General features: G+C 45.3%; 1 protein-coding gene across 1 annotated transcript in view; it reads left to right on the top strand.

Moving 5' to 3' along the window:
* The window catches only part of mcm3 (minichromosome maintenance complex component 3), a 49,798-nt gene that overhangs the window by 4,522 nt on the left and 24,449 nt on the right, over positions 1-20,827 (top strand). Inside the window, exons 3-9 of the mRNA XM_080200921.1 lie at positions 273-481; positions 2,227-2,357; positions 12,170-12,408; positions 17,000-17,108; positions 17,604-17,757; positions 18,572-18,703; positions 19,472-19,680. Coding sequence (XP_080057047.1) covers positions 273-481; positions 2,227-2,357; positions 12,170-12,408; positions 17,000-17,108; positions 17,604-17,757; positions 18,572-18,703; positions 19,472-19,680 — 1,183 coding nt within the window. The remainder of the gene's footprint in view (positions 1-272; positions 482-2,226; positions 2,358-12,169; positions 12,409-16,999; positions 17,109-17,603; positions 17,758-18,571; positions 18,704-19,471; positions 19,681-20,827) is intronic.

Below are 20,827 nucleotides of genomic sequence, written 5' to 3'. Positions count from 1 at the left end.
GGTCTAGCAAGTCACTCTGGGCAATTAGGTATGGGCAACAAATGCTGGCCTAGCCAGTAGCTCCCACATCTCATGTACAAATTTTAAAAATAAAAGCTATATGGAATAGCAGAAGTCCCTGTACACCCTCAGCAACAGGCTAGAGCTGAAAGCACAGGTTACCTGTGGCCTGGTATGTGTGTCAGTGACATTGGGATATTTATGTTCTTGTTTGAGAAGGGGGTTAATTTTAACATTGCATCCGTTGCCTACTACCTCTATAACTCTTGCAGGCTCATCAACAATTCCTTTGAGGAACTCCTGGCCTTTCAGCGGGCATTGAAGGATTTTGTTGCTTCTATTGATGCTACCTACGCCAAGCAGTTTGAGGACTTCTATGTCGGACTAGAAGGCAGCTTCGGGTCTAATCATGTCAGCCCACGAACCTTGACCTCGCGTTTCCTCAGCAACATTGTCTGTGTGGAGGGGATCGTAATCAAATGTGAGTTATTGGGATGGGGTGGATGGGCCAGCACCCTGTAAGATGTGGATTGTAACGTAGTGCTTTTTTTTTCAGTTAGTGGCAGCTCACTAGTGTTCTAGCTGTGGGTTCAACCCCAGTGGGACTAGTGAGCACTGTAAATCAAATTGATACTTAATGTATATTTCTGAGAAGTTCTGTCCTCTGGGCAGGGGGGGTTAATTGAGTCCTATTTCAGAAATAGGCCGTTCAGCCCATTTAGTCTGCTGTGCCATTCAATGAGATCATGACTGATCTAATGTAAGCCTCATTTCACTTTCCTGCTTGGTTCCCGTAACCCTCGATTCCCTTACTGTTTAATAATCTGTCTATCTCAGCCTTGAACATGCTTAACGACCCTGCCACTGCGGCCCTCTGCGGTAAAAAATTCCACAGATTCAGTGCCCTTGGAGAAGAAATTCAACCTCATCTCTGTCTTAAACGGGTGACCCCTCACTCTGAGACTATGCTCTCTGGTCCTAGACTCTCCCACAGGAGAAAACAGCCTCTCAGCGTCTACCTTGAAAATCCTACCCGTTGCAATAACATGGCCTCTTATTCTTTTAAACTCCAATGAGCACAGGCTCAATCTCAGAGCTACTACCCATGTACCCAACTGCAATAGAAACACAGTTCTGACAATATCTGTAGAGAGAGAAGCAGTTAATGTTTCAAGTATCTGACTAGAACCCCCAAGTGTTCTGAAGTTGAATCATTATTAGAACATAGAACATTACAGCGCAGAACAGGCCCTTCGGCCCACGATGTTGCGCCGACCAGTTAAAAAAACAATGACCCTCTAACCTAAACCAAACCCTTTCCATCCATAAACCTATCCACGGATCTCTTAAACGCCCCCAAACTAGGCGCATTTACAACTGCAGCAAGCAGGGCATTCCAATCCCTCACCACCCTCTGGGTAAAGAACCTACCCCTGACATCCGTCCTATAACTACCACCCCTTAATTTAAAGCTATGCCCCCTCGTGCCAGCTTTCTCCATCCGAGGAAAAAGGCTATCACTGTCCACCCTATCTAAACCTCTAATCATCTTATATGTTTCAATAAGGTCCCCTCGTAGCTGCTGCCTTTCTAATGAAAACAGCCTCAAATCCCTCAGCCTCTCCTCATAGGACCTCCCCTCCATACCAGGCAACATCCTGGTAAACCTCCTCTGCACCCTCTCCAAAGCTTCCACATCCTTCCTATAATGTGGGGACCAGAATTGTACACAATACTCCAAGTGCGGCCGCACCAGAGTTTTGTACAGTTATTGAACTGATGTTATCTCTGATTTTTCCAGCACTTTGTGCTTTTATTTCAGATTTGCAGCATCTGAAATATTTTGTTTTTAGGGTAGTATTATGTTAAAGAAGGTATACTTAAGTGAAGCTGTGAAATAAAGCAAAGCTGTTTATTCCTGTGGTTCAGGTGGCTTTTAAAGATCCCATGACACAATTTGAAGCGATCCCTCTTGGGGTTTTTGCTGACTTTCTCCCCACGTAAGTGCAGCCAAAGCTGATAATTGCTGGTTGTGAGATCTTGCTTGCTACACACAACCTCATTAGTCAAACAGTTTGATTTTGAGGGGTGTGATGAAGCTGGATATAAATATAGATCTGTTTTTCTCCAATATAGCTGTATAATCTTCCACAGAGGTCACGGCTGGCTGAGCAGTCATCAAGCCTTGGTAAGATTTATTGCTATGGCTGTTGGTTCTCGTTGCAGGTTCACTAGTGCGTCCCAAGGTGGTTCGCAGTGTCCACTACTGTCCAGCTACAAAGAAAACCATCGAACGCAAGTACACAGACATGACATCCCTCGATGCCTTCCCTTCCAGCGCTGTCTACCCGACCAAGGTGAGGCTCCTGGAGCACAACATTGAATGTCTGAGTTACATAAAGTATATACTTGGTTCTCTGGAACCTGGTGTATCGCCATTCACACACGTGGTGCGTGTTCTGAGCTGTGAGGATGTACGCACTTGTGATTGGGTGCAGGCTGAATGAAACCTTTTTCATTATAAGAGCAACATTTACGTTAAGATCTGTTGCATTTTTATTGATCACAAAATGAAATTTCCTTCAGCCATCTGCTGAATCTAAGGGCGAGTGTTCTATATTTAACTGGTTGCAGCTTGCTTTCAGAGCTGATCATGTGATTTGATGCCAATGGGACATTTAACTGTGGCAATTCTTTGCCCTGAGCGATCCTCTCCTCACATCTGGCACGGCGGCACGTTGGTTAGCACTGCTGCCTCTCAGCACCAGGGACCCTGGTTCAATTCCTGGCTTGAGTCAATGTCTGTGTGGAGTTTGCACATTCTCCCCATGTCTGCGTACTCCTGTTTCCTCCCACACTCGAAAGATGTGTGGGTTAGGTGGATTGGCCATGCTAAATTGCCCTCTTAGTGTCAGGGGGATTAGTGTAAATGCATGATGTTCTGTGGATAGGGCCTGGGTGGGATTGTAGTCAGTGCAGACTTGATGGGCCAAATGGCATCCTGCACTGTAGGATCCAATCATTATAATTGTTCTGCTCTTTTGAAACTCAATTCTAAAGTTACCGGAGTTACTGGCAGTGTTCTCTTGAGTGTACTTTAGAGTCTGGCGATCTTCTGACCCCTGAGACCTATCGACCTGATTGCTTCTGGCACAATGATCCAGGAGTCGTGGAGCTCCCAATCGTGTGAACCGACGGGACTGATTGCTGATGCTGGAACCCCAACATCAGGAAGACCAGAAACTTTTTCAAATCTTCAAAGACCTGACCCGGACCGGCAAGTTGACTACATGGCCTGTGTGGAGGCCAGACTAGACTGCAAACAAAACTCCTGGTGATGCTCAACGCAGTGACCTGAGCTCAGGATCGCAGCAGACACATCCACTTATCAGCCGGAAGGGTAGACTATCCTCACCAACCCCTGGGCCCGACCGGAAGCAACCACCTACCCAGGAAGCATGGGTCATGTGCTGGTCTGCAGGTGAGACAAACACCACCCGTTCAAGTCCTCCCTTCCCAGCATGTTCCTGAAAGAAGCCCAAGCAATTGAAAATGTGCTGGATAAACTTAAAACTAGACTCACCTCTCAAAGGAAACTGAGAGTCTCCTGTCTGCCATGTTTTACAGAGACGTGGCACACTTCCTGCCTCACCTGAATGCCTTACAAAGGCTTCTCAATCCACCGGTGGACTTGATGCTGCCTTGGGCAAGGCAAGGATCAGAGAGATCTGTCTCCTAATCAACTCCTCTTGATGCTCGGGTGCGACGACGCTGGCAAGTTCCTGCTCCCTGGACCTAGAATATCCAGCAGTGAAATGACACCCTGATGACCTTCTGCGGGAGTTCACTTCTTCTACCTTGGCAGCAGTCTACATCCCACCCTGGGCAGAAGTGAAGAATGCACTTAAAATGTACACAGCTGAAAACATTTTTTCCTTTTCCAGTTGTGTGGTACCAACTGCAAAGTCCTTCCTTCAGTGAAGAATGTGTGTCGGGCTCTTGTCTTGTTGGTCTGCTATCATGTGTGTTGGTGGGTAGGGCGCCCACCCACCTTTCACCGAGAATCGACCGTAACTCGCTTCGGTCTGGCGGCAGAGTGAGCTGTCATGCATGGTTTGGTGCGTCGATGGGTTCTGCGAAGGATTGGAGGTGACCTCCCACCCATGTGAGAGGCGCCAGTCAGCCAAGGCCCCAGGGCCTGGCAGCCCCTGAGCACTGCTGCTGGCCTCTGCACCGGCTGGCTCAGTGCAAAAGATAAGCAGATGATGGGCTGCCCACGAGTGACGGGTCCCCGAGGCTGATAATGATCCTTCCGCCCATTTACCTACGGAAACCTTGTTATGACTTTTTACTTCCTCTAGATTGTCAAGTTTGACCATCTTCTTGGCACTCCACCAGGTCTGCCGTCGATTCCGGGGCCAATCCAAGGACTTTACTGAACCATCTAATCGATAGTTGCGACGGACGATGCACGCAAAGAGCGGCATGGTGGCCCAGTGGTTCGCAGTGCTGCCTCACAGCGTCAGGGACCTAGATTCAGTTCTGGCTTTGGGTGAATGTCTGTGCGGAGTCTGCACGTTCTCTCCGTGTTGGCATGGGTTTCCTCTGGTTGCTCCGTTTTCCTCACACAGTCCAAAGATGATTGGCCATGCTAAATTGCTCTCCTTAATGTCGGGGGGATTGGCTGGATAAGTAAGTGGGTTATGGGAATGTGGCCTGGTAGAATTGTTGCTGGTGCAGGCTCAATGTCGCTATAGTTACGAAAAACTACCAATACCTCTACTTTCTCAGGAGGGCAAGAACATTTGCATGTTCACTACAACACTCAACAGCTTCTCCAGGTGTACCATAGAAAGCATTCTTTCTGGTTATATCACAGCTTGGTATGGCTCCTGCTCTGTTCAATTCTGCAAGAAACTACAAAGGATTGTGAACAAAGCCCAATCCATCATGCAAACCAGTCTCCCATCCATTGACTCTGTCTACACTTTTCACTACCTTGGAAAAGCAGCCAGCATAATCGACCCTGTGCAACCTGGACATTCTCTCTCCCACTTTCCTCTGTCGGGAAGAAGATGCAAAAATCTGAGGCCACAGACCGTCAGCTTCTTCCCTGCTGCCATCAGATTTTTGAATGGGCCTACCTCGTATTAAATTGATCTTTCTCTGCACCCTAGCTATGACTAACACTACATTTGAGGAGGAACTTCTTCACTCAAAGGGTGGTGAATCTCTGGAATTCTCTGCCCGTTGAGGTGGTGGAGGCTGCCTCGCTAAATATTTTTAAGACGCGGGTTGATGGGTTTTTGATGAGCGAGGGGATTAAGGGTTATGGGGAGAGGGCGGGAATGTGGAACTGAGACACGACAGATCAGCCATGACCTTATTGAATGGCGGGGCAGGCTCGAAGGGCTGGATGGCCTACTCCTGCTTCTATTTCTTATGTTCTGCATTCTTTTCCTTCTCTATGAGCAGTATGTTTTGTCTGCATAATGTGCAAGAAACAATACTTTTCACTGTATACTAATATATGTGACAAATCAAACAGCTGCTAGACTGGGCTTGTGGCAGGTGATGAAGGAACCAACAAGAGGGAAAAACATACTTGACCTCATCCTTACCAATCTGCCAGCTGCAGATGCATCTGTCAACGATAATATTGGTAAAAGTGACTATTGCACAGTCCTTGTGGAGACAACGTCCCGTCTTCACATTGAGCATGCCTCCATTGCGTTGTGTGGCACTATCACTGTGCTAAGTGGAATAGACTTCAAATAGTTCTAGCAACCCCAGACTGGGCATCCATGAGGTGCTGTGAGCCATCAACAGGAGCAGAATTGTACTCCAGAACAATCTGCACCCTCGTGGCCCGGCATACCTCCACTCAACCATTACCATGAAGCCAGGGGATCAAACCTGGTTTAATGGGAGGTGCAAGAAGGCATTCCAGGAACAGCACCGGGCATACCTAAAAATGAGGTGTCAACCTGGTGAAGCTACCAAACGTAATACTTGAATGCCAAACAGTAAGTGATAGACAGCTAAGTGATACTACAATCAACGGATCAGATCTAAGACCTGCAGTCCTGCCACATCTAGTCATGAATGGTGGTGGACAATTAAACAACTCGCTGGAGGAGGAGGCTCCACAAATATCCCCATCCTCAATGATGGAAGAACTCAGCATAACAGTGCAAACAAAATAAGACTGAAGCATTCGCAGCAATCTTCAGCCAGAAGTACCAAGTGGATCATCCATCTCGGTCTCCTCCAGTGGTCCTCAACATCTCAGATGTCAGTCTCCAGATTGACTCTGATATCAAGAAATGGTTGGGTGCACTGGGTATTGCAAAGGCAAAGGGCCCTAATAACATTCTGGCAATACATAAACATAAGAAATAGGAGCAGGAGTAGGCCATCTAGCCCTTCGAGCCTGCCCCACCATTCAATAAGATCATGGCTGATCTGAAGTGGATCAGTTCCACTTTCCTGCTTTCTCCCCATAACCCTTAATTCCCCTACCTATCAGAAACCTGTCTACCCGTGACTTAAATGTATTTAGTGAGGTAGCCTCCACCACTTCAACGGGCAGAGAATTCCAGAGATTCACCACCCTTTGAGTAAAGAAGTTCCTCCTCAACTCCGATCTAAACTGTGCCCCCCTTATCTTGAGGCTGTGTCCTCTAGTCCTGCTATCCTTTCTAAGCGGGAAGAATCTCTCTACCTCTACCCTATCTATCCCCTTCATTATCTTATATGTCTCTATAAGATCCCCCCTCATCCTTCTAAACTCCAACGAGTACAGACCCGGTCTATTTAGTGTGTCTTCATAGGCTAACCCCCTCATCTCCAGTATCAGCCTAGTGAACCTCCTCTGCACTCCCTCCAAGGCCAATATATCCTTGCGCAAGTGCGGCAACCAAAACTGCACACAGTACTCCAGCTGCTGAATATTTCTGAAAACTTGAGCTCCAGAATTTGGCACTCCACTAGCCAAGCTCTTCCAGAAGAATTCCAAAAAGCAACACTTACCTGACAATGTGGAAAATTGCCCAGGTATGTCCTGTACACATAAAGCAGGACAAATTCAACCTGCCTAATTACCTCCCATATATTGAACTGATCTTTCCTGTACCTTCTCTGTTGCTGCAGCATTGCATTCTTCGCTCTGTTCCACTACTGTGATGTTCTTACGGTATGATTTGTATGGATGGCATGCAAATCAATACTTTTCATTGCATCTCAGTACATGTAACAAATTAAATCAAGTGTCGTTGGGGTATTGCAGAGGTTGCCGTTTTACTTTTAGTTCACACTGTGTGTAGGCTGTAGCTTTTGAAAATAAATATGTTTGTTTGAATCTGTGCACGCAAACCACACTTTTTCTTTTAGTGTACAACCCTTAACATAGCTGGGGCATTACAAAAATGAAATAAAATAAATGAGTTGGGATTTTGTTTCATCAAAAACATTGAGAAAAGATCTTAAGTAGGGAAAACATTGTGGGTCCTCGCACTTAGAATATTAGAAAGCTGGAGAGAAGCAACAACAGGATTGAAGACTGAATTGCCAGTACAGTAAGAAAAAGCTTTGAGTGGCTTTAAAAGAGGGGGTTTCTGATCAGAGAAGGGTAAGATTCCATGCAGCATCTATCATCTTTGAAAAGAAAGGATGCTGTACAGCTCTGGAATTTGGTTCATCCAGCAAGGTCAGGAACCAAAATGTATGATTGCTTGGCAAAGATCCTTGAAGAGAATTTCTCTCCAAAGCTATTAGTCATCGTGGAACGGTTTGGGTTGCTCTGAAGGAATCAAGCGGAAGGAGAAAGCATTGCTCAGTTTATGGCAGCCTTACAACGGCTGGCACAGTATTGTGAGTTTGCTGAGTCATTAGAGGATACTCTTCAAGATAGTCTAGTTTGAAGCCTCCAAAATGAGGTTATCTAAAGAAGGTTGATTGAACATGCTATGATTTTATGGACAGCTGTAGAAATCGGAGTGTCAATGGAACTGGTTGCTAAAGAGACTTCACAATTTACTGCAGGAATGAAGATCTACAAGCTGGGAACTGCCCATAATGCAAAACAGCCACAAGCATGTCACAGATGTGCCAAAAGGGGCCATTCAGTGAGTGAGCACTGGAGCAAGGGTAATCACTGCAAGAATTGTGGCAAAATGGGTCAGATTACGAAACCTTGTTGGGCTAGACCAGCTTTCCCTGAAGGATGTTCAAAAGAAAAATCTGGTTTCTTCAAAAGAAGAACAAATTGTATTCTACAAAAATAATTTACAACATGGAAGAAAATAATTACAACTGTGCAGAAGAGAATGTCCAGAAATATCATGAACTCCAGCTGAATGTCTTATCCATATAGGATGAATCGCACAGATTCTGGATGATTCAAATGTACCAGCAAAAGCTGAAACATCTTCTTTAAAACCAGCTGAAGTGATTTTAAGGAGATCCTTGGAAGAGATCATGCTGTTAAGAGGTTGCATCATGCTCAATGTGTAGTTGAGTGGACAAATAGTGGGGGTGTCTCTCCCTGTGGTAATTTTTCAGCTCTATTTGGGAGATCAAGGTTGGAGAAGATGAAGCTTAACTGGAGTGCTGTCAACAGAATGGCAGATGTTGAAACAGACCTGCAGTGCCTTCTGGATAAACACGAGAGTTTATTCAAAGACATACTTGGCTCAGTGAAGGGAGTTGAAATGAAACTCAAGATGAAGCCCAATAGCCAACCAAAAATTCTCAAAACGAGAGCAGTGCCATATGCAATTTGTTCCAAGGTCGAAGAAGAATTAGTACAACTTATCAACACTGGTGAGTTCGAGCCGGTTTCAATGAGTGACTGGGCTAAAGCAATTGTACCTGTCATGAAACTAGATGGTTCAGTTTGTATTTGTGGTGATTTTAAAACAACTATAAATCCAGTATTGTATTTGGACAATATCCACTTCCTTTAACTGAAGATTTATTCGCCAGTAATCAGATGGGCAGAAATTTAGTAAGATTGATCTTTCACAAGCGTATTTACAGATGACTAGCTGCTGAATTGAAACCATTGCTTATCATTGTTACTTGTAAAGGTCTTCCTTGCTATAAAAGATTGCCTTTTGGAATACATCCACACCAGCCCTTTTCTAAAGATCATTGGCTCAGATTTTAAGTGGTCTCTCTGGTGTGCAATGTTATCTGGATGATGCTCTAATTAAAAAGTACAGTGAACAAGAGCACTTGAATAGTTTTGAAAAACATGTCTAGCACACGGTCTGTGTATCAAGAAAGAAAAATGTGACTTTTTCTAGACAGTTTAGTATCTGGGTCACCTTGATGATAGTAAAGGCTGACGTAAACAACTGAAATAGATGGAAATTATTTTACAAGCACCACATCTGAAAACGTGATGCAATTTTGGCCCTTTCTAGGATTATTAAATTATTTTGTTCCTAACTTGCTGTATGTGAAACAGTCATAGGATTGGAGAACAGAATGAGACAGCATGCACAGATGTCAAAGATGCTTTGCAGAAATCTGAAGGTTTTGATTCATTTTAATCTGAAGCTACTATGACTGCTTGCTTGCAACACTTCCCCTTGTGGTGTAGGGACAGTAGTTTCTCGCATTATGCCTTCAGGAGAAGAACGATCAACATCTTTTGCTTTGCACACTTGTAATTGCTGAATCTAACTGCTTAGCTAGGACAAAAAAAGCATTGAGTACAATTTTTGACGTGTGACTGTTTCAGGTTGTCTTATTGACTGATCATCAACCTTTTTTACAGTATAAATGCGCATCTTTGTTAGCTGCTAGTTGATTGCAACACTGGGCACTGATCTGCACACTCTTACGATATAACGTATCGTCAATCAGAATGCCATTCTAATGCTGATGAATTACCATGGTTACCTTTGCCTGTTGAGCAGCTGGCGCACAATAGTTTTGCTAATCTTTATTTTTCGCTAGTAGATTATTTACTTGTGACAGCTTCTCAAGTCCAGAGGCACACCAGAAATGATCCCATGATGAGGAAGTTGGTAGATCTGATATTAAAGGAATGATAACTGCAGCGCATCGTCCGTATCCTGATTTGAAACCACGTGTGCCAAGAAAGCTTGAGTTGACTGTCCAAGGTGGTTCTCTATTGTGGGGTATCAGACTGATCATTCCTCCTAGACTAACTGGAAGAGTTCTTGAACAACAGGATGAAGGACATCCTGGTACTGTGTGGATGAAGGATTCAATACGTAATTAGTTCTCGTAGCCGGGTCTGGATGTTCAGATTGAAGAAATAGTGGGGCAGTGTTAGTCTTGTGCGTGAATTAGGAATACATCACCGTTGTCTCCTCTATGCTCTTGGGAGTGGCCTAAAATGCCAAAGCAGTGATTGCATGTAGATTTTGCTGGTCTGTTTGAGGGTTACATATTCTTAGTTATAATTGATGCACACTCAAAGTGGCCAGAAGTTGTTAATATGAACAAACCATTGAATGATTTGACAAAACTTTTGCAAGATTTGGTAAACAGGAACAGATTGTTAGTGATAACAGTTCACTATTTACTTTTACGTTTGAGGATTATCTCCAGATAAATGGTATTGAGTATAAAGTCCACACCTTGCTATCTATCAACCAATGGATTGGCTGAAAGATTTATACAAATCCTTGAAACATCTCTTTGAAAGCTCCAATGGAGAAGGCTTTGTTATCACATCATTAAAATAGCTTTTTGGCATCTTATAGAGATGCTACTCATGTGACTACCCAAAATTCATCTGCATTACTACTCAAAGTTGGAGATAAGAGTGTTAATGCATAATTATGCTGAGTGAGAAATGGGTAGCAGCAAAAACTGGTCCAATTTCTTAGACTGTTGAAACGAAAGATTAACTGATTTGGCAACGCCATGCAGTCTAATTGTTGTCATAGAACATAGAACACCACAGCACAAACAGGCCCTTCAGCCCACAAGTTGCGCCGATCATATCCCAAACTACCAAGCCTATCTATAACCTTCAATCCCATTAAATCCCATTATATTCATCCAGAGTCTTTTAAAAGACCCCAGCACGTTCGCCTCCACCACCACCGACGGCAACCGATTCCACTCGCTCACCACCCTCTGAGTGAAAAACTTACCCCTAACATCTCCTCTGTACCTACTCCCCAGCACCTTAAACCTGTGTCCTCTCGTAGCGACTGTTTCAGCCCTGGGAAATAGCCTCTTGAGAATCCACCCTATCTGTACCTCTCAACATCTTATAAACCTCTATCAGGTCACCTCTCATCCTTCGTCTCTCCAGGGAGAAAAGACCGAACTCCCTCAACCTCTCCTCATAAAGCATGCCACCCAATCCAGGCAACATCTTTGTAAATTTTGATGATTTGTAAGAATCATCTACAGATGTATCAACTTCTTAGTCCCTAGTGTTGTGAATATCAACACAGAAGATTTGGTTGCATCTTAGTTATCTGATTGCGTCTTAGCTACTATACCCGGTAAGTTCCAAATCGTACTTCTAGGACAGTCAAATTTCAGAACTTCATGCTCAACCAACGAGGAGTAGGCGTCCTGATCGACTTGCAGACTGTGTATGATGCTTAATGTTGCACAGTCTGTCTTGAGTATTATCGACTCTGTGTATAACATCATAGTAATTTGTTGTCAAGATCACAGAAGTTTGATCTGATTATGTTGTAAATGATTATTTTAAGAGCTGTTTGCTTGATTTGTTGGTGATGTCATTAGGATGCTGCACAGGCTGCTGTTTACTCTCAGCTACTTCAAGTACAAAACAGATTGAATTTGTTTGTTTAATCCTCTGTTTATTGGTGTAGGAAATCTTGGTCATAAGCTTCCATTAAAGAGCTTGCCATGTCACCATTAAGGCGTAACTCTTTCTTTCACTTCAGACTATCAGCAGCTTGAGTCTGAGATCTATGTCTGGTGGGGTAAATGAACAAATATCATCACCATCAGGTCTTTTACTGACTTTGTGGCATGGTCCTGGACATTTTACTGATGGATTTAATGTTACTGTACTTCTCCCTTGCTGCAGACTAAGTCTGAATGCTGTAGATGTGCTATTTAGAGTTAAAGAACATTGAAGGGCATTTTGATACTGATTCTATTTGTCACATAAACTTGTGTGTATTTATTAAATCCCCAGGATGAGGAAAATAATCCCCTGGAGACTGAGTTTGGGCTGTCCTCGTACAAAGATCACCAAACCATAACCATTCAGGAGATGCCTGAGAAAGCTCCTGCTGGCCAGTTGCCCCGCTCAGTTGACGTTATTCTGGACAATGACCTAGTGGACGTTGTGAAACCTGGTGACCGGGTACAGGTCATCGGCACCTACCGCTGTCTGCCTGGGAAAAAGAACGGATACACCTCTGGAACGTTTAGGTATGTTTGGTGTGACTCGGTGCAGTAATAGCAAGAGATTTTATAAATATATAAAAAGGAGGAGGCTGGCTAGGGTGAATGTTGGTCCTTTAGAGGATGAGAAAGGGGACCTAGTGGGTAGGGGATGGGGATATGGCTAAGGTATTGAATAACTTTTTTGTTTCTGTCTTCACGGAGAAGGACGTGAATAATTTGCCGGGTGTTAGCGATGGAAAGGTGGTAGGACTGGAGGGTCTTAATGACATTACTGTTACTAGAGAGGCGGTGCTCGACAGACTGGAGAGGCTGATTGTGGACAAGTCCCCAGGACCGGATGGAATGCATCCGAGGGTTCTGAAAGAAATGGCGGAGGTGATAGTGGATGCCTTGGTGGTTATTTTCCAGACGTCGCTGGATTCCGGGGAAGTGCCGGATGATTGGAAAACGGCTAATGTTACGCCGTTGTTTAAGAAGGGTGCCAGGCAAAAGGCGGGGAATTATAGGCCGGTTAGTTTAACGTCTGTGGTAGGTAAAATGTTAGAATCTGTCATTAAGGAGGAAATTGCGAGGCATCTTGAAGGGAATTGTTTGATAGAGCAGACGCAACACGGTTTCATTAAAGGGAAGTCGTGTCTGACAAATTTACTGGAGTTCTATGAGGATGTGTCTAGGGCGGTGGATAGAGGAGAGCCGGTGGATGTGGTCTTTCTAGATTTTCAGAAGGTGTTTGACAAAGTACCTCACAAGAGGTTATTGCAGAAGGTCGAGGGACATGGAGTTGGGGGTAGGGTGTTAGCGTGGATAGAGGATTGGTTGTCAAATAGGAGGCAGAGAGTGGGGGTCAACGGGTGCTATTCGGATTGGCGGATGGCGACTAGTGGAGTGCCCCGGGGTCGGTGCTGGGGCCTCAGCTTTTTACCATTTATATAGATGATCTGGAGGAGGGAACCGAGTGTAGGGTGTCGAAATTTGCTGATGACACCAAGATTGGGGGAACGGCAAATTGTGCGGAGGGTGTGGAGAGTCTACAGAAGGATCTAGATAGGCTGGGCGAATGGGCCAGGAAATGGCAAATGGAATTTAATGTTGGCAAGTGTGAGGTGGTCCACTTTGGTAGGAAGAATGGTAGGAAGGACTATTACTTACGGGGCGAAAAACTGCAGCAGGCGACGGTGCAGAGGGACCTCGGGGTCCTTGTGCATGAGTCGCAAAAACCCAGCTTGCAGGTGCAGCAGGTGGTCAGGAAGGCGAATGGGATGCTGGCCTTCATAGCGAGGGGGATTGAATATAAAAGTAGGGAGGTCTTGCTGCAGCTGTATAGGGCATTGGTGAGGCCGCAGCTGGAGTACTGTGTGCAGTTTTGGGCGCCGCACCTGCGCAAAGATATTTTGGCCTTGGAGGGAGTGCAGAGGAGGTTTACTAGGCTGATACTGGAGTTGAGGGGGTTGAGCTATGAGGAGAGGCTGAATAAACTGGGCTTGTACTCGTTAGAGTTTAGAAGAATGAGGGGAGATCTCATTGAGACGTATAAGATGATGAATGGGATGGATAGGATAGAGGTGGAGAGACTCTTCCCGCTCAAAAAAGACAGTAGGACTAGGGGGCACAGCCTCAAGATAAAAGGGGGAGCGGTTTAGAACGGAGTTGAGGAGGAACTTCTTCACTCAAAGGATGGTGAATCTCTGGAATTCTCTGCCCGTTGAAGTGGTGGAGGCTGCCTCGCTAAATATTTTTAAGACGCGGGTTGATGGGTTTTTGATAGGAGAGGGGATTAAGGGTTATGGGGAGAGGGCGGGAATGTGGAACTGAGACATGACAGATCAGCCATGATCTTATTGAATGGCGGGGCAGGCTCGAAGGGCTGGATGGCCTACTCCTGCTCGTATTTCTTATGTTCTTATGTAATCATTGACACAGGAGCACTGATCGCTCAGCTAGTGCAGCAGTTTGCCAGGTGTACCTTCTGGTGGTAAGAGACGTAAGCCTGTATGCCTTTCACCTAATTCCTTATTAGGTTTCCTGTGTCACACAGAATCTTGAGTAATCTCCACCTTTTCAAATCTAACTGTCTGAATCTGTGTTTGAGAGTCAATATTAGGGTCAAACCCTTTAGAATCTCAAATGAGTCAATCAGATAAGTGGTTAGCACTGCTGCCTCACAGCACCAGGGACCTGAGTTTAGTTCCAGCCTTGGGTCGCTGTTTGTGCAGAGTTTGCACATTCTCCCTGTGTCTGCGTGGGTTTCCTCTGGGCGCTCCGGCTTCCTCCCACAGTCCAAAAATGTACGGGTTAGGTTGATTGGCCCTGCTGAATTGACCCTAGTGTTGGATTAGCAGGGTAAATACGTGGGGTTATGGGAATAGGGTCTGGATGGGACTGTGGTCGGTGCAGACTCGATGGCCGCCTCCTGACGGTAGGGATTCTGTGCCTCTTCAATGATTCTGACAGCTTCCATACTTCCTCCAGTGCTGGACAGAAATAATGCTGAGAACGTTTCAGTTGAATCAGCTTCATTGTTTCACTATAAAGCAGCTGAGTTTTCCTTTTTTTATCAATCCTTGAGGATCTGAAAGGTGAAGGAATGTAATGACTTATTTTTGTGGATTACTTGGTGACGTCAATGTGAATCCTGTGAATAATTAAAAGGGAATGAACTGGATTCACTTGGAGGTGATAAAACATAATGTCATAGAGGTTTACAGCTTGGAAACAGGCCCTTCGGCCCAACTTGTCCATGCCGCCTTTTGTTTTAAAACCCCTAAACTAATCCCAATTGCCTGCATTTGACCCATATACCTCTATAACCATCATACCCATGTAACTGTCTAAATGCGTTTTAAAAAGATAAAATTGTACTCGCCTCTACTACCTCTGGCAGCTTGTTCCAGATACTCATCACCTTCTGTGTGAAAAAACTTCCCTTCTGGACACATTTGTATCTCTCCCCTCTCACCTTAAACCTATGCCCTCTCGTTTTAGACTCCCTTACCTTTGGGAAAAGATATTGACTATCTACCTGTCTATGCCTCTCATTATTTTATAGATCTGTAAGGTCACCCCTCAGCCTCCTACGCTCCAAAGGAAAAATGTCCCAATCTATTCAGCCCCTCCTTATAACTCAATCCATCAAGTTTCAGTAGCGTCCTAGTAAATCTTTTCTGCACTCTGTCTAGTTTAATAATATCCTTTCTATAATGAGGTGACCAGAATTGCACACTGTATTCCAAGTGTGGCTTTGCCAGTGTCTTGTACAACTTCAACAAGACATCCCAACTCCTGTATTCAACGTCCTGACTGATGAAACCAAGCCTGCTGAATGCCTTCTTCACCACCCTGTCCACCTGTGACTTCACTTTCAAGCAGCTATGAACTTGTACCCCTAGATCTCTTCAGTAACTCTCCCCAACACCCTACCATTAACTGAGTAAGTCCTACCCTGGTTTAGTCTAACAAAGTGCATTATCTCGCATTTGTCTAAATTAAACTCCATCTGCCATTCATCAGCCCACCGGCCCAATTGATCAAGATCCCATTGCAATTGGAGATAACCTTCCTCACTGTCCACCATGTCACCAATCTTGGTGTCATCTGCACACTTACTAACCGTGCCCAGTATATTCTCATCCAAATCATTAATATACATGACAAATAACAGTGGACCTGGCACTGATCCCAGAGGCTCAGGTCTCCAGTTTGAAAAACAATTCTCCACAACCATCCTCTGACTTCTGTCAAGGTGTCAATTTTGTATCCATTTAGATACCTCACCCTGGATCCCATGAGATTTAACGTTATGCAACTACCTACCATGTGGTACCTTGTCAAAGGCTTTGCTAGAGTCCATGTGGACAACATCAACTGCACTGCCCTCATCTACCTTCTTGGTTACCCCTTCAAAAAACTCAATCAAATTTGTGAGGCATGATTTTCCACTCTCAAAGCCATGCTGACTGTCCATAATCAGTCTTTGCATCTCTAAATTCCTGTAGACCTTGTCTCTCAAAATACCTTCCAACAATTTACCCACCGTAGATGTGAGGCTCACTGACCTGTAGTTGCCAGGCTTTTCCCTGCAGCCCTTTTTAAACAGAGGCACAACATTTGCCACTCTCCAACTTCAGGCACCTCACCCGTGACTATCGATGATTCAAATATCTTAGCTGGGGAGCCCGCAATTTCCTCCCTAGCCTCCCACAATGTCCTGGGATATTCCTCATCAGGTCCTGCAGATTTATCTACCTTGATGCGTTTTAAGATTTCCAGCACCACCACCTCTGTAATGTATACAGTCCTTAAGACATCAATGTTTATTTCCCCAAGTTCCCTAACATCCATACTTTTCTCAACGGTAAACACTGTTGAGAAATATTCATTTAGGATGACACCCATCTCTTGTGGATCTGCACGTGGATGACCTTGTTGACCTTTAAGAGGCCCTGCTCTCTCCCTTGTTACTCTTTTGCCCTTTATGTATTTGTAGAAGCTATTTGGATTCTCCTTTGCCTTATCCGCCAAAACAATCTCGTGTCCCCTTTTTGCCCTCCTGATTTCTCTCTTAACTGTATTCCTACACCCCCTATACTGTGTTCAGAAACTCTGCTGTTTTCTACAGGACGATCCTGATTGCGTGCAACGTCAGGTTAATGAGCAAGGAGGTGTCACCGATGTTTTCTGCCGACGACGTGGCCAAAATCAAGAAATTCAGCAAATCTCGCTCCAAGGTAGGATTGGCTGAGTTTGCTAATGAAGTCAGTCACGGTAAGGGGGGAGTGGGAGTTGGGGAGTCATTTAATATACATCTGATAACATGCAGCGCCACAAACACGTTATTTGTAATGGTCACTTGCTGGAACTTGTATGTTGTTGAACAGAGAAATATGTTATTGAGGCTTTTCATCTAACCACGAGTGAGAGAGGGCAACATGTCTACCTTTCCAGCAATAGAGAGAGCCTTCAGAACAACGATTGTTTCTTGAATATAATCATTGCAAAAGTTTAGGGTAGAGTCTGATCTCACCTTTTTATTTGTTTGAACATTTTGTGGGGATGTCAAGTATGTTAGTGAAGTCTGAGTCAAAGCTGATTAGATGTTTTGAGGAGTCACTGTTGAATGTTCAGAGGTTTTCTTTGCTGCGTTTGCTCACAACGCTCTCTAGCTGCCTTCTCCCACTGGGGTCCATTGTGTTCATTCACACCCTCCTCGGCTCTACTTCCAGGATATCTTTGAACAGCTCGCCAGGTCCCTGGCTCCCAGTATTCATGGGCACGAGTACATCAAGAAGGCAATCCTCTGCCTGTTGTTGGGTGGATCGGAGAAAGTGCTGGAGAATGGGAGTCGGATCCGTGGGGATATCAACGTCCTGTTGATAGGTGCAGTATGCAAGCTGAGTCTGAATGCATGAGAATGTTACACTCCTTTTGTAGCTATGTTAAACTGATGGGCTCCTGATCTATAACATTCAAGGCTAAGGCCGAATCTCATCACCTATTCAATTGCTATTTATCTTTGGTCACCTCCTGTTTAGCCTTGGTGAAGCTGAAGTTGGCTCCTTAACTAAACATTATTGTGTGCCTACCAGAACAGGGTCAGTGACTTGGAATTGTGTGGCGAATAACTCACCTCTGATTCCCCAAAGTCTACAAGACATAAGTCAGGAGTGTAATGGAATACTCTCCACTTGCCTGATGGGTGCAGCTTCAGTGACGCTCGAAGCTCGACACCATCCAGGATAAAGCAGCCGCACTTGATTGGCACACCTTCCATAAACATTCAATCCCTCCACCATTAATGCACAGTGGCAGCTGTGTGTACCATCTACAAGATGCATTGCAGCAACTCACCTTGGTTCTGTAGGCAGCATCTTCCAAATCTGCAACCACTACCATGTAGAGGACAGCAAACACAGGAGAAGAGCACCACCTGGAGGTTCCTGTCCAAGTCACTCACCATCCTGCTTTGGAAATAGATCGCTGTTCCTCCAGTGTTGCTGGGGTCAAAATCTTGGAACTCTCTCCGTAACAGCACGGTGGATGTACCTGCTCTACGTGGACCACAGCAGTCCAGAAAGTCAGTTCACCATCACCTTGTCGAAAGAAGTAATTAGAGATGGGTAATAGAAGCTGACCTGCCTCTGCCCCACCCTCAAACTGACGAAAGTACAACCTTCTGTCCTCCTTCTATTAGGTGATCCATCAGTGGCTAAATCGCAGCTTCTACGTTATGTTCTATTCAGTGCCCCGCGTGCCATCCCGACCACTGGGCGAGGCTCCACTGGTGTGGGATTGACTGCCGCAGTCACCACTGACCAAGAAACTGGTAAGACAAGATCATCCCATGGTGCTGATACAGTTAGAGACAGATGGGAGTGGGATGGAGGGGTTGGGTGGGGAGGGGATTTGTGGGTGAAGGCAGTTGTGTTGAGAGAGTGTGTTTGAGTCGTGAATCCAAATTGTGTTTTGAAATGTCACTCTGTAGTTCTGTTACCCTGGCACTGTGTTCTCACCTGTTGGTAAAATGGTAGTTTGAGTTTTATCCCAAATACTTTCCAAGGGTAATTTCCAATATTAGATTTCCAACAACTGGATCCTGAACTTCCTAACTCACAGACCACAACCAGTGAGGATAGACAACAATATCTTCTCCACGATCATCCTGAACACCGGTGCTCCATTAGGCTGTGTTCTCAGCCCCCTACTATATTCCTTATATACCTATGGCCAAACTCCCCTCCAACTCGATTTTCAAGTTTGTTGACAACACCACTGTAGTCGATCGGATCTCAAAGAATGATGAGACAGAGTACAGGAATGAGAGAGGCAATCTGGTGAACTGGTGCGACAACAATAATCTCTTCTTCAATGCCAGCAAAACAAAGGAGATTGTCGGGGCACGCAGCATGAGTACATTGTTGTGTCTGGGTGCGTGGTGTAAGTGCATTGTCATGTCTGGGCGCGCTGCCCTGCCTGGGGGCGTGCAGCGCAAGCGCATTGTCCTGCCTGGTGGTGCAAGCATGTTACCCTTCATGGGGGCGCGCAGCATGTGCACATTGCCGAGTTTTACTTACCCGTTTTCTCTCTCTGTTAGGAGAAAGACGGCTTGAGGCGGGAGCTATGGTTCTGGCAGACCGAGGAGTTGTCTGTATTGATGAATTTGACAAGATGTCTGACTTGGATCGTACCGCCATTCACGAAGTGATGGAGCAGGGTCGTGTGACCATTGCTAAAGCAGGCATTCATGCCAGGCTGAATGCCAGGTGCAGTGTGCTGGCCGCAGCTAATCCTGTCTATGGAAAGGTGAGGATGTCAGCAAGGAGGCAGCGCACGTTGGGATTGCGACCATCCTGTGGATGTTCTCCCTCTGAGTGTGTTTATCAGTCAACGTATCTGATCTAATTTCTCTGAGTTTTTATACGCTGATTGAGATTTCTGGTGAAGAATTTTTAACCTTCTTCCTGACAAGATGCTACAGATGCTGGAATCCTGAAATAAAAACAGACAATGCTGGAGATCTTCAGCACATCAGGCAGCATCTGTGGAGAGAGGAGCAGAACTATTTCAGATCAGTGACCTTTACGTCAGAAAGTACCAGTGTGTGAATGTTAGCTGACCGGTGAATGTCTGGCAGTTGTAGGCTGTAATCTGATGTTTGATTACTCAGTTAGTGCTTGGTGACTCGTTGTGACCAGACTTGATGGAATACAATGTTGGCAAGTGTGAGGTTATCCACTTTGGTAGGAATAATAGTAGGAAGGACTACTACTTACAGGGCGAAAAGCTGCAGCATACTACGTTGCAGAGGGACCTGGGGGTCCTTGTGCTTGAGTCGCAAAAACCCAGCCTACAGGTGCAGCAGGTGGTCAGGAAGGTAAATGGGATGCTGGCCTTCATAACGAGGGGGATTGAATATAAAAGTAGGGAGGTCTTGCTGCAACTGTACAGGGCACTGGTGAGGCCGCAGCTGGAGTACTGTGTGCAGTTTTGGTCACTGCACTTGCGCAAGGATATTTTGGCCTTGGAGGGAGTGCAGAGGAGGTTCGCTAGGCTGATACCGGAGTTGAGGGGGTTGAGCTATGAGGAGAGGCTGAATGGACTGGGCTTGTACTCGTTAAGAGTTTAGAAGGATGAGGGGGGATCTTATAGAGACGTATACGATGATGAAAGGGATGGATAGGGTAGAGGTGGAGAGGTTCTTCCCGCTCAGAAAGGACAGCAGGACTAGAGGGCACAGCCTCAAGATAAGGGGGGGTGGGGGCAGTTTAGAACAGAGTTGAGGAGGAACTTCTTCACTCAAACGGTGGTGAATCTCTGGAATTCTCTGCCCATTGAAGTGGTTGAGGCTACCTCGCTAAATATATTTAAGATGCGGGTAGATAGGTTTTTGGTAGGCAAGGGGATTAAGGGTTATGGGGAGAAAGCGGGAAAGTGGAACTGAGCCACTTCA

The sequence above is a fragment of the Carcharhinus amblyrhynchos genome, chromosome 12, assembly GCF_965287045.1.
Source record: "Carcharhinus amblyrhynchos chromosome 12, sCarAmb.v2.hapA, whole genome shotgun sequence".
Lineage (NCBI taxonomy): Eukaryota > Metazoa > Chordata > Chondrichthyes > Carcharhiniformes > Carcharhinidae > Carcharhinus > Carcharhinus amblyrhynchos.
The sequence above is the reverse complement of the archived record's forward strand: the minus strand, read 5'-3'. Positions and strand labels throughout refer to the sequence as shown.